This window comes from Heterocephalus glaber, unplaced genomic scaffold, assembly GCF_053883595.1.
Source record: "Heterocephalus glaber isolate CG9 unplaced genomic scaffold, H.glaber_assembly_v1.0 deba00001447, whole genome shotgun sequence".
Classification (NCBI taxonomy): domain Eukaryota; kingdom Metazoa; phylum Chordata; class Mammalia; order Rodentia; family Bathyergidae; genus Heterocephalus; species Heterocephalus glaber.
In genome coordinates this window covers 6,329,010-6,343,388 of record NW_028258299.1, presented here as the reverse complement: position 1 = coordinate 6,343,388, position 14,379 = coordinate 6,329,010, and the positions used below count along the sequence as shown (strand labels likewise).

The following is a 14,379-nucleotide window of genomic DNA, read 5'->3' as shown; positions in this document are numbered from 1 at the left end:
TTATCAAGAAAGAGCCTGCAAAAACACAGAAAAGGCTTTCCTTAGCACAGCAAGAAAAAACAAGAAAAATAAAAAAGAGAAGCACACACACACATACAAAAGACTAATACAATCTGCTAAGGAGCACAGTGACGGAAAGTGGACTGGGGACACAACATGGCAAAGGCCTCACGGTGACACTGACTTCTCCTGGGGGGGTACAGAGAGGCGTGGAGACCACGTTCCCAACACCTCAGCGGGGACCTGGCACCAGGACTGGCACTGAGAGAAAGCCAAACTAACGAATCAGCACAACTGTAGGATGGGGAAGAAGGAACAATGGTCCTCCTCAGTCATCCTCCACCGTCAACGCATCAGAGAAGCCTTCTGAGACACATGCGCCATGTACTGGAGCTCTGCCATCCAGCGGAAACGTGGCGCCTCTGACAGAATGGAGCCTCCCTTGGCCAAACTCATGTAGCAACTCAGCATATTAACGCACGTCCTCCATTTCCTAGACTCTAATGCCTAACGTCCACACTGCACACAGGTCTCCTGCATCCAGACAATCACGCCCAAGAAGAGGCTACACAGAGGCCCCAACCTGTTTATACCACTTGCGTTTATCAGGATCACCTAATCTGACTAAACATTAAGAAATCAATGAAAAGGTGGCCCACGCCTGTAATCTCAGGACTTGGGAGGCTGAGGCAGGAGCATCTCCATGAGTTCCTCAACCTCTGGAGTGCTGGGATTATAGGTAATACCACCACACTTGGCTATTATTCTTGACTTTAACCAACTCTTTTTTCTTCCCCTGCAATGTTGGGGATTAAGTCCTGGGAGCACTCAGCTATAGCCTAATCCCTTTTATTTTGAAACAGGGTCTTGCTAAATTGCCCAGGCTGCCCTTGAACCTGTGATCATCCTGTCTCAGTCTCTCAAGGAGTTTGGATCCCACATTCTTTTGATTAACTAACTCTAAGCTTCTACTGCACAAGAGAAGCTGCTTCTAACAAAGTCATGCTGACTTCCTACAGCACCTGACCTGCTGCTGGGTGAGAGTGTGAGGGCCTTTCAAGGTCACTCTAATGCAGGCGAGCTAAGCTCACCAGCATTTCAACCAACTCCACCTTTCCTGAGTGTCTTGCTAAGTATCCTAGGGAAATTTAAGATGCTTTTTTATAATTGCAAAGCAAATCCAGTGGTGAACACCAGCTGAACACTGGCTTTAAAAGTCTGGCAAAAGAGATAAAACCATGTGGAGTGACTGCTGCCATCAGGGAAATGGTAGTGGCCACGGCTCTGCCGGGGAGGGGAGAGAGCCCCTCTGTATCTGTGCCATTTCCTCCATGGCACACACCCCTTCCTGACACTCCTTCCTCTTTCCTCAGGCCCCCAGCTCCTCTTCCACAGAAAAGAAAGCAGAAATGTGTTCCTGTTTTCTGTTTCCTATGCAAAATTGAAATACAAGGGGAAAAATGAATCCTGGCCCAATTTTTCACCCTGTTTCTGCCCGTTGTCTTACTCCCAACACAGATATGAGTACACTTTTCAGAGCAGACAGAGCACAGGGGACTCAGCAGGTGAAGGTGGCCACCCAGAACTCCTGGCAGCCCCTGCTCCCCAGGCCTAAGGGGACAAGGAACATGGTCTTTCCCGGGGAGCAGAGGACCCAGCAGCTTGAGTCTCAGTTGCACACAGGAAGCAGGATGGCCACACATTTCATGCATATCTGTCATCCGTGTTGAAAAAGGGTAAAGAAAAGCTAGTTTAACATGTCCACGACAGGGCCATAATTAGTATGTCTCATGTGATGTCAAATAGCCAATCACCCATGGTGCAAGCCAGTGGGAATGTGTTAAAGTTGAAAATAAAATGTGTTATTTAGAGCAGCCAGTCTTGGTCCTAAGAGTTTACATTAATTTGTCAACATGAAGTGTGAGCGAAAATGAGAAGCAAGTGCTATGTGAGCCTACTCCAGCTGTGGCAAAAGCAAACAGAGAGGCTTCACTGTCCCTGGAGTGCCCATGTCCATGCCACTTAGGAGTGACAAAGCTTCCTCCACAACAGCCAGGTCACCAGAAGCAGTCAGCCTCCGCATAACCCGTACTTTAAACCCCAGGCGGCGTGAACTTTGCTTTTTCTTTTTCACTGAGTTACATATCCTCCAACTCCACTTGGGATGCAGTGTTTCCATGCCCTCATGGTGACTGAGTACACAAGCATCTCGTCACTGCTTTCTTTCTTTTTGGAGAGCAGGAGGGTGTGGGAGGAGGCAGGGATTTCCGAGGTGAGACAGCACAGGAAGCCATTAAGAAATAAGGGATCTGACGTGGTACCTACTGCTCACGGTGCCCTACCTGCTGGAGTTGTGCGAAGACTTCAGGTACTTGGCAGAGATGATATTTAGGGAGAGGATGGCATCGACTGCAGCTTCATCCACCTCGGGTTTATTTCTAATCCGGCCTACAGGAAAGGATGAAAGCAAGAATATATCTCTGTAACTGCAGCTGCTGGAAGAGCATGTGGTCAGCCACAGGCTCCTGCCTGTTTCCACAGCCAGCTCCCTCCCACCCCCATATAGCCAGCTGAGAAGCCTGACCCCTCACATTTACCCCAGCTTTTATTTGCAATGACACTGCCCCGCTCGCAGAGGCCACCTTCCCTTTGATCTGCAAGCAGCCAGCCATTCATCTGGTCCCTGGCTCTGCAGCTCCCCTGCTCCAACCTGGCTCACGCTCATCTTGTACAAACTTCTTTAGTCACTGACTTCACTGTACCACTTTCTTGCTCAGAATGCTACAGCTCTGCTCCCAAATTAACACTTCGGGGCACAGCACTGCACGGACGGTAAGGGCATCTTGGCACGAGCTGGACTATGGCTCAATCAAGGCTCCTTTCCTCTCCAGCTTCAAGCTGCTGGCATTCTGCTCCTCCTTCTCTGAGCCCCGGTTTCTAACAACACCAAGTCTTCCCTTATGTGACTGTCACGAGGGTTAAACAACATTTTAGAGCATTCAGAAGGTACCAGGAACACGGAGCCCACCAATCAAATCCCAGAACTCTTCGGAGAAGCCTACAGCCACTGCCTCTGCATCCTCCCCTACACTTTTTGACCAAAAAAATCTTTTCTGTCCTGTTTATTAGGGCTCCATATAAAAATTAATTCTGAAAAAACTTGAAAACAACAGCCCCTGGCAGGAGAGAGTAAAATCTCCCTTCCGGGGTTCTTAATCTGTGGAGACAGCGGATCTGTGGACAGAACTAGAAGCATCCATTGGCTTGGATGGGAAAAAAGATTGTATCTTCAGGATCTCACTTTGTAGTTCAGGCTGGCCTCCAACTCACAGGGACCCTCCTGCCTCAGCTTCCGGAGAAAAAGATTACATCTCTAACTGAAATGTGGCGTTTTCCTTGAACTCTGGAGGGCAATGAACCAGAAGGGATTTGCAGCGCTGGTGACCCTGTCTTTTGCAGAAACCAGGATGTTTCCCCATCAAATTGTCCTAAAATACCTTTTCCATTCCTCACCATTGTGAAATGATACAAACTAGATTCACTATTAGATCCTGTTATTTAATGTAACAATAAAGAAGAACTCATATCATGAGTCTGTTTAATTCTTCTTAGGTTATATTTCAATTCATTCGTTTCCTTTCTAACCCTATATACTTTATTTTCCTCAGTTAAAAACATAACTCTGAGCCAAGTGTGGGCATTGTAATGTAAACTGTGCTTGTAATGCCAGCACTCAGGAGGCTGAGGCAGGAGGATCAACATGAGTTCAAGGCCAGCCTGAGCTACAAAGTGATTCAAGGCCAGCCTAACTACATAGCGAGACCGTCTCACAAAACCATAATTCTGAGGCTTTGCCACAGCCTAAGAGGTCATGACAACAAAAGGTTCTGCACCGCTGCCTCAGACTCCATTCTACAGCTCACACTGGGTCTATGGCCACATGGGGGTCTGCAGCCACACAGTGGCGATGTGCCTCATTTCCCCACTCTGCCATTTGCACGTCAAGCACATTCCTGCCTTTCTTACTCCAACTATTTGTATCAGAAAACAAAGTAACAAGACCCTTGCAATTCTCCTGCACCTGTTCAGAGCCCTCCCCTCAAAGTTACTCTAGTCCTCCTCTCCGATGGCCTTTGGTGCTAATTCTCTCAGCAGGGGCCTTCTTCCCTTGTCCTCAATTTGGTGCTCACTCATGCAACTGTTTTGTACATGTGTCTGTTGTCTCCCCAACTAACTGCAAGCTCATAATGAGAAGAGACTTGGTTTAGGTCCTCTCCCCTCATCCAGCAAAGAACCATACCCATTGTAACTAGGTAAAACAACGGATTAGATGGAGGAGAGCTGAGAAGTGTTTCACTGCGCACGCGCATGTGCGTGTGCGTGATATGCTTGGGATCAGGGCCTGGCCTTGTACCTACCAGGCAAACGCTCTGCTGCTGAGCTGCACGCTCAGCCCTTCGATAGTGTTCCAAACTCAAGGCCTTCATACCCTAAGGCATGATACTCTGAGCATCAGGCTCTGCCCTCAGCTGGAGGAGTGCACTCACCTACCACCAGCTCCCGGACGTCTTTCCAGTGCAGCTCACTCCCCTTCTCGTGGATGATGGTCACTGTGATCCTTCGCTGGATGCCCTGGGTGAGGGAACAGGGGTGCAGTTCAGCTGGGGCACCCCATCATTTCCTCTTGCTTGTTTTCTGGACTGTATGGTGGGGATGGGCAGCAAGGAGAGGTATGGAGAGGGAGGGGAAAGCTGTCCTCACCAAGGGGACGGGTCAAGCCGTGAGCACCAGTCAGTCAGGTTCTGACCCGGTCTGAAGAGCAAGGCCCTGCTGGGATGTGAGTGCGGGACTCCCAGCCCCATCCCCCCTGGGGCAGCAGTTCTGAGCACTGAGTGCACTTGTTTTTGATTTACCAAAGGGGATGTTACATTTCAAAGTCTAAATTATAGCCCGTTAAATTTAAAACTGTTATCCTTTACCTCTGTTAAGAACAAGCTTCCAAACATTACGAAAGGCATAAAAAAGCAATATGGGAGCTGCACAAATTACAGTAATTGAAGGAAATAATTTTTTTTCAAAATAGCTATTCTAAAATATAAAGTAAGGGTACATATAAGCTAAGGTCTGAGGAAGAAACATTAAAAACAAAACAGTTCAGGGCCAGGGATTTAGCTCAGTGGTGCCACTGCCTGCCTCGCAAACACAAGGTCCCAAGTTCGATCCCCAGTACCAACCGCCGCCCCCCCCAGCCCTGAGTTCAATCTCCAGCACAGGATAACAGGTCAACATCCCCTCCCAGCCCCCATCTTTGAAATAGAGATAAAAGTTGAGAAAAAGAAAGCTCTGTTTCTTATCTAACATCTTTGGTGTTCCCTCCTAGGCCCTGTTTTGTTCCTGCCTTAGTACCTGGTGAAGCAGAAACGTCCCCTGGCAGGGTAACCCTGCAGTATGGTCAACCACAGCCGGGATGTACCTGAAAGAGAAACGCAAAGGACAAAAGTGTGACTGGACCTTCGAGGCCTTCCCTGGTCACTGCAGCCCATTTAATCACTCATCCATCCGCATCTACAGCTGTTTCCACTTATAGACATCTCGCCATCCTTACTAACATGCTCAAAGGACAGCAATGTCGTTTGCTTCCACCTCTGCCCCTTGCATAATAAGAATTCAGTAAGCAATGGATTGAGTGCAATGGCAACTGACAGGAAATACGCCCTCCCTCATAACACTGGTCATAATCACATTACAGATCTGTCTATGAAAGCTAAATTCCTCAACCGCATACAGGATTGATGTACCAGTGTCTTATGCATGGTAAGGACTTAATATTAATAGTTCCTGGTCCAAACACAATGGTGGTTCTCAGCATTTATACACAGAGGAACATTTGGTAACTGTTTTTTTGTTTGTCTGAGACAAGGTCTTGCTATTATAGTTCAGGCTGGCCTTGAACTCAAAGCAATCCTCCTGCCTCAGCCACTGGAGTGCTGTGTGCCACCATACCCAGCACATTCAGTAACATCTATCCCCTGCCTTTTACATGAACTGATACAGCCCCTTGCCCCTGTTTCAGAAGTAGGATCTCTTCTGTGTTTTTCCAAAAGCCTTTAGTGATAACAATAAATAATAATTATACTCATCACATTCTAACACAGCTCAGAGAGACGAGTAAGCTGATGTTGATCACACTGTTCTAAAACAGGGGTTCCAGGCTGGGGATTTAGCTCAGCGGTTTTGTCACCTGTTGCGCAAGCACAAGGACCCGAGTTTGATCCCTGTTATCAAAAAAACAGGGGTTCCAGGGCGGGAATTTAGTTTAGTGGCACCTGGCCTGCCTTGCAAGGTCCTGAGATCAATCTCTGGTACCCCCCCCCAAAAAAAAAGTAAAACAGGGGTTCCCAAAAGAAGCCAAAAGCAGAAAGGTGACTTTGACCCCAAGGGACATTTGTCAGGCTCTGCCAAAATGTCTAGAGACATTTATGGTTGTCACAACTTCAGGGCAGGTGCTACTGGCATTTTGTAGACAGAGGCCAGGGATACTGCAAGACACCCTACAACATGGGACAGCTGCCCACAGTGGAGAATAATCTGGCTCAAAATAGTGCCACAGTTGAGGAGCAGTAGTCTGGGGGAACATTCTGCTGCAGACCCTTCCCTTAAGCAGGCAGCAGAACCACTGAGCTAAATTCCCTCCTTTGACTATATCTGCCACTGCCTACTCCTGCTGCTCTGCTTATGGTAAAACCACAATGTAATGCTCTGCCCTCAGAACCAAGTGCAGTCTCCACCTCCTTGCTGTTGCTAAAAAGGCAAATTTTTTTTTTTTTTTTTTTGTACTGGGGATCAAACTTGGGAGTTTGCGCTTGTGAGGCAGGCAGCAGAACCACTGAGCTAAATCCATGGCCCTAAAAAGGCAAATTATTATACTGGATATTCAGTTCTCTGGCAAACTTCTAATCAAAGAGATATACTAAGATCACAAAAATTCAATTAAAAATTGAATGCTGACAATGATAATGATTCATGAACATAAATAGAAGAGACTCAAAATTATATTTTCTAAACTTGAAATGCTTTATTTAAAAATTTACAAAGTTGGACTTACTCTCCTGTAGGCTCCAGTTCACTGATCTCAAACCAAACCAGGAGGTCATACTTGCTCATGCTTTGGCCGAGGCTGGTTTTGCTCATGGTGTTTAACTTGGTGGCTGGAACTTTCAAAAGTTTTTAGAAAATGTCAAAATTTGCCTTATTTACTTAGCAAAGCACAGGCTTCTCTAAAGTCAGTCTTCAAGGACATACTTGAGAAAGGCAGCAGAAGACCCAAAGAAACGTCAGTCAACTAAACTAGTGCCTCTGATTCGGAGAGCAAGGGGGATGGATGGCCGCTACCTTTCCTTCTTAAAAGACTGTCTCCAAAGATGAGAAATGGGTTTTGTGCAAAATAAATGTGTCCTATAAGACCATTAAAAAACCCTGGCATTCCAGAGGCTCCTGTTTGTGGCCTGTCATCACCTTGGAGAGCATGGGAGACCCAGGGCCTGGAAAGCACCTGGGGATGGCCTCAAATGCCCTGGGGTTCACGGGAACTGTTCAGTTGCAGCACATGCCCAGCTCCAGCCTGGGGCTCCCGACCTCCCTTTGCCTAGAGTCACCTGGGATTTTATTTGTTTTTGTGGTACTGGAGATTGAACCCAGGAGCTTGCACATGCTAGGCAAGACTGAGCTACATGGTCACATGGTCACCAGGGATCTTAAAGATGGCAAGGCCCAGATTACTCAAATCAAAGTCTCTAGGATGGGACAGTCACTCATTCTAGGCTTATGTTTCCCAGGTGATTCCAACATGCAGTCAGTTCTGGGGACCACTGGTTTAATCTGTAAATGAGCTTCTATTACATATTCTTCAGCTTTAAATCCCTCTTCCTGATAGCACTGATACTCTGTGACTTTAGTTAAGATGCCTGCCCTCTGTTAGTTTGTCTCAATTTATAAAATGCAGGTCATAACATATACGTTGCTAACTTGAAGAGGTATTGTGAAGGCCACAACATAATCCATTTAGGGGCTTTATGAATCATGCAGCACTATTCAAGCAGGCCACCTATCAGCAGTACTCGCCCAGCTGGGCTTCACATGCCCTGTGATACTAGCCAGGAAGAGAGTGAGGTCACTGTTTCTGGCAGCCAGATGAGGGGCAGTGGACTAAACCACAGGTACTACGAAAACAAGGACAGGGGGTGTACCTCAGGGGGAGAGCACCTGCCTGGCATGCATGAGGCCTTGGATTGGATCCCCAGCACCACGGAAAAAATCAAAGCCCAAACCAAAACCAAAACCAAACAAAAAAACAACTACTAATAAAAATCTTTAAAATTAAGAAAACTATTGTAGACAAAGAAAGATCAGGAGCCCGCTCCCCTGGGATGACGTGGAAGAGGTCGAGGTGGAGGGGCTTCCTAAAGCCTCTCTGAAGGAAATGTGGTGTGACTCGGACAGTGTGCTGAACTCTACGGTTAGCTTGAGAAGCAGGTAGAAACGTCGATGTTTCATTCCCTGTGAGCCAGGCCTGAGGGCCAGCCCCGGAGGTTGGTTCTACATCTAGGGCAGAGCTAAGGCAGCTACTAACCATCTCGTTTGGGTACCCTCTCACTCTGGCAGCTGGGCACTGGCAGAAAGAGAAAAGGCGGCACTGGGTCAGCCTTGTTCTGGAAGGTGCCGACAGCAGAGGATGCAAGCACACTGGCATGCTCAGAAAGCATGTCCAGCACATGCACATTCACAGAGCCAGACATGAGAAACCAAATCAGCTCAATCTTTCGTTCATGGTCTGAAGGCCGATGGAGATGGAGATGAGAAGCACAGAGGACGCAGAATGAGCACGGGTGGGATGAGTGTGGCAAGGGGGCAGGAAGGAAAATGGATGAAAAGAAAGAAAAATCAAAACAAGACAAATGAGGAGGAGCAAGTTCTAGTACTCTAAGGGGTGAGCAGAATTAACATTAATGTATATTTCAAAACAGCTGAAGAGAAAATTTTGAATATTCTCACTCCAAAGAAAAGATAACTGTTGAGGCTGTGAGAAATGCTAATGGCAATGACATACACATGCATCGCCCAGGGTATACATGCACTAAACAAAACGCATGCAGTTACTGCTTGTCAGTCTGCTCTAAGGAAAACAAAACAACAACAAAAGCAACATGATTGAATATGCAGAATATATTTAACACATGAGGAAATACTCAGTCACTGACAGGGGTTACACACAAAACAAGGGGATTTAGGGAAAGGGAGGTTATAAAAATCTGCTGAGAAGAGCAGAGAACCAACAGAGATAGGGCCCTATTACTTCTTACATCTGGAACCAAGAATTCCAGTTCCTGCTAGGTGCATTCGAGAGGAGCAGGAATACATAAAGATATGCAGAAGAGGAGGAAGAATTCCAGTGTGGTTTTTATCTGGACACTCAGAACAAGGATGTGTCGACACAGAGGAGATTGGGCAGAGTAGAGCTGTGCTCACCTGGCTTGGAGAGTGGCATGGGTGGAGGGAAGAATCGTCGAGAAGGCTGAGGCGGACTGCAAGGAGAGAAAGATAAATTTCTTTTTGGATTTTTTTTTTTTTTGGTACCAGGGATCGAACTCAGGTCCTTGTGCTTGCGAGGCAGGAAGCAGAACCAGCAAGCTAAATCCCCAGCCTAGGAAGATAAATTTCTTCAGCGCTTTAGAGTTGGATGCTGATATTAATGGCATGTTTCAACTCTGGCATGATATGGGCTATCAGACATAATCCCACATAGTAACACAGGCTAATGCATCTTAATTAAAATTCCCCTGTGATTCACAGCTAATAATAAGAAAATTCGTCTGTTAATGCTAACACCAGCACCATCCAGAAACCTGTCCTGCTCTCCTCATCTATTCTGATAATTCCACTTACAGATTCTATTTCATAAAACTGAGGGTTTTTAGGAACACTTTTCATGTTGTATCCATATTACCCCAACTTCCTACCCTATTCAAACTCCTTGCACAAAGAAGTGGCAAAGCTCAGGTGGGCAAACTCCAATTTGCTCTGTCTAAAATAGTGATTAGGAAGCTAGAAAAAGGTAGTAAAGGCCGGGAATTTAGCTCAGTGGTTCCACTGCCTGCCTCACAAGCACAAGGTCCCGAGTTCGATCCCTGGTACCCTCCCCCCCCAAAAAACCTTCAATTGTCCGTGGGGATTTAGTACAAGGGCATACAGGTCAGAAGCCTTAAGGGTAATGTAGACAAAATGATTGATTTTTATAAAAAAGAAAAGAAAAAGGTAGTAAATTTTTTCAAAAGGAAATTCAAGGTAATATATAAAGTGCCATTTAGTTATCTGAATCCCTCAAAAGAGTTCTTCCTTTCCAGCAACTGAGAAACTAAAAATCCAAATTGTCATAACCAAAGTCTTTGCTTATCTGGTCCAAACCTGCTAAGGTCCTGTCCTTGCAGATGAAGTGGGTGCTGCTGATAATGCCCAAAGACTTCAAATACAATAGGCTTGGTTTTGATATAGTCCACAAATGACTCTGTGACCTCCACCGCAATCTAATAAGGAATAAAGCCAAATAAGGTTAGTGAAAGATTTGTTACAAGAAAGTACACATTTTTGCTTTAAGCGGGACTTTAATACCACAAAGCCTGAGTATGTCCTGGAGGTTCACTTGAGCAGGCCTCTTTGTCCTACATACAGCCACTCAGCTCCAGCCATGAGGAGGCCCCACTGTATGCCCCAGATGAGCTCGCCCCTGCTGCCCTTCGCCCACTTACTGCTGCAGCTCACACTCACCTGCCGCTGCTCCTTCTCCCACTCTCTCCTTCCTGCCAGGAAGGCCCTTCCTATACCCCAAGCACCTAAGTCATTCCTAACTTTCAAGGACAGATAGCTGTTCACTACCAGCCAGGCACAGGGGCAAGATTTTTTTTGTTTTTTTTTGTTTTTGGTACCGGAGATGGGAGATCGAACTCGGAACCTTGTGCTTTCAAGGCAGGCGCCAGAACCACTGAGCTAAATCCCCGGCCCCATAGGGCCAAGATTGACACAGCCTTCCTTACAAATACCACCTTCTCCAGATGGCTCTCTACCTCTTCTCTCCGTCCAACTTTTCCCTCCAACCAAAAAAGGTAATGTACTACATCTTTGCACATGGAAATAACTTTCCCTTTCTCTATTCCCACCGCATGTAGTGGATACTTTCCCCAAGTTGCTCCATGTGAACAACAGCATTTTACTCCCCTAGCACAATTCGAAGCTCCCCGGGGGCACCGGTGATTCATCTACACTCCCCAGACGTGTCAGGCATGGCATTCATGCACAGCAGCTAGTCAGGACTTATTCAATACACATGGATGCACAATGTACAACCACAAAAAAGAAAACAGGGTGTTTCGTGTTTGCTCCATCTTAGGCGCTGTCGTTTCCTCCGTTACTTTACAGAATGGACATGATTTGCCAAGTGGTTGAGAGAGTTTCATGTAGTAGTGAAGATCTGGATGTTAGAGCCACATCTCTCTATGATCTCAGCCCATTCCTAGCTTTGTAACCTTAGTGAGTGATTTTCACTGCTTGGTGCCTCAGTTACCTCACCTGTAATATATGGATTATTAGTCTATGGTGTAACGGTGAAGATTAAATGGCACAGAAAATACTTAGAATAGGGACTGACACAAAATCAGTTCTCAATGAATGTAGGCTGCTGTGATGAAGATGGCTTGGGATCAGAGTTCAAATGGAATTTCATGCAGAGATGGGAAATCTGCTTCCCTATTCCATGTGTAAAGAAGGCTGTAAGGGGCACTAGTAGGTTGATCATAGCATTAGCTACAAGGGAAACAGACTTTGAGTCTTCATTTAGCTACAGAAGTGGTTTAATATCATCTACATTCCTTGCAACCAAACAATGTAAGAATTCTACAGTTTAAAGGCCAATCCATTAACTTTGACAAAACTGGCATTAAACATGCTGTTTTTCTAAGACAGAAGCATGGAAACAACTCACTTCATTCAGACTGATGGAAGATTTTATTGCTGGACTAGCCAGCCAGCTACTGAGCCTATTGTCATTCTGATAAGAGGCTGGCCGCTCTGTCCCTGAGGATGACCTCACTGCTCTGGCCACTCCCTCTATTGTCCACTCTCTCCGTGACTCCTCACCCCCAACCACAGTGTTACCCGATCAGCTTTCTGCAGCAGATAAAGGCACCACAAACCCGGATGTGTTTGGCAAAGAGGTCTGGGTCACTCACATTCTGCACATGATAAAAGCCCAGGGGACTTCCTCTGCCGTTGTTTTTGAGGGGTTCAGTGGAGAACGCTTCATCATGGCGATGCAAGAAGCTTAATAAAAAGAGAGGTGAATGTTGCATAAAATAATTTCCTTAGGACCTCTGCTTTAAGAATCCAACTTGGATCAACAATAAGAAGCATGCTACTTAGGCAGATTCTCAACTGATCAGTTATTTGCATTTCCTTCTCAAGAACATTTCCCATATCATATAGACACCATTTTAAATTTCACTTCAAAATGACAAAAATAACTGACCCTGATCACTCAGCTATGTGGATGTATATGCAAGAATGCTTCAAGTGAAAAAGTGAATCCAACCAACTCCTGTTCTTTTGTCTAAGTTTTTATTGCAAATAAAAACAATGAAATAATTTTGTGCAGAAAAAATGTGGCAGATTCCGGCTTCTGTGAGGTAAGACTAAAAGCCTGTGTATGGTGCACATGGCCAGCAGCCTTTCACATACCCAGTCAAGAGCGGATTCCAATGTCTCCTCTTCCAGAAAGCACCCCCCAACTCAGACCTCTCTGTAACAATGTACTTATGGGCCTGTCTTCCTTCCTGACAGACAGCAAGTGTTTTCCCACAGGGCTTGATGCAAAGAAGACACCCTAGAAATACTTGTAGAATCATCGGGCTATGTTTACTTATTTTCACAAATAATGAGCCGCTATGTTCTCCCTCCCTATTATTAGTCTGAAATAAAAAGAAGAGGAGAATTAAAGAATACTCAACACAAAGATTTACTGCTGGATAGAAAAATCGATGAGAAGGACCCCTTGGGCTGGGGCAGAGGGTGTGCTTAGCATGCATGAAGGCCTGGGTTCAATCCTTAGCACCAAAAAGTAAATAAAATAAAATACCACTGACACAGCACAGAAAGAAAAAAGGAGGGAGAGGAAGGGAAATACTCTGACCCGTAGTATGGACCCCTTATCTCCCACATGAGCTCACCGAGCCTGAGAACAGCAGCCTACTGCAGTGCAGTGCTCCAGTCACTGCTACCAGGATGGGACGGCTGGCACTGCTGCATCTTGTGCTGCGAGCACCCTTGGCTGCTTGCTGCTTCTCCTTTTCCCTCATATCTCTTCCTTCTCCTCTTCCTACTTACTTTGCCCCATTTTTTCATCTCCTGACTACACATCATACCTACCAGACACACCCCATGGGCATCAGTGGGCCTGATCTGCCATTGTCAGTGCTACAGAGCCTGTGGGCTCCTGGTGAGTCAGGATCTCCGGGGCATGGCCACATGGAAGCCTCTTCCCTCCACAGGCCAGCTGGGAGCCAAGTAAAGCCCAGGGAACCTGAGACTTCTTCCTCCAGGGTCACAGACTCTCATCTCCACAGCTAACACCAGATGGAGGTGATGTTTTTTCAGGGTGTGAGGACGAAGGGTGACACTCCTAATGTCATCTCAGACATCAGTGAACCAAACAGGTGTTAGGTGTTTTCCATAAAACGTATCACCTGGCTCATCAGAACAACAGTGAAAGCCCTCCCATTCATCTAGCCATGTCTGTCCTACTGGAATGGAGGGTGTTAGTGAAATCAAGACTGGACTGCTGATATGTCAATGACAATCACGAGTTACAGCAAACAACATTAGTGCCTTACTATGCAGTGATCACACTGGACACAACAGCTGGCTACATCCTACATAAAAGCAATGCTTCAGGAACTGCATGGGACCCCAGGAAGGGAGCACACACATGAAGGGTGGGGACGGTGGAACTCTATGGCAGCTGTGGTGGCACCACTGGCACAGGGCAGGCCGTAGGTACAGAGGGGCTAGACTTCTTTTTCTGGTATTGCAGCCCATACCGGAAGATATATTGATGTGTGGAGGTATAGAAACTTTAAGATTCATGGGAAGTGATTTTCTAGGGAGTTCTTGGGAAGGAAGCACCTAGAGGACAGGGTTTCAGGGTGCTTTGGGATAGAAAAAGCTCCTAGGTAGATGAGAAACGAAACTGCCACGTCTTTTCTACAGATTAGCTTTTCTTAATTGTTTTTTTGGGTTTTTTTGGTACCAGGGATTGAACTTGGGTCCTTGCACTTG

At 46.2% G+C, this 14,379-nt stretch overlaps 1 protein-coding gene across 16 annotated transcripts in view; it reads right to left on the bottom strand.

Moving 5' to 3' along the window:
* The window catches only part of Kif1b (kinesin family member 1B), a 145,295-nt gene that overhangs the window by 18,043 nt on the left and 112,873 nt on the right, over positions 1-14,379 (bottom strand). For 8 of the 16 annotated variants that reach the window (XM_004863617.3, XM_004863616.3, XM_087214450.1 and 5 more), the window contains 7 exons: positions 12,279-12,369; positions 10,462-10,580; positions 9,526-9,605; positions 7,106-7,214; positions 5,407-5,473; positions 4,548-4,632; positions 2,343-2,448 (listed from right to left, as the gene is read on the bottom strand). In XM_004863617.3, coding sequence (XP_004863674.2) covers positions 2,343-2,448; positions 4,548-4,632; positions 5,407-5,473; positions 7,106-7,214; positions 9,526-9,605; positions 10,462-10,580; positions 12,279-12,369 — 657 coding nt within the window. The remainder of the gene's footprint in view (positions 1-2,342; positions 2,449-4,547; positions 4,633-5,406; positions 5,474-7,105; positions 7,215-9,525; positions 9,606-10,461; positions 10,581-12,278; positions 12,370-14,379) is intronic. The other 8 variants (XM_021243464.2, XM_021243474.2, XM_021243468.2 and 5 more) reach the window with 1 other exon arrangement.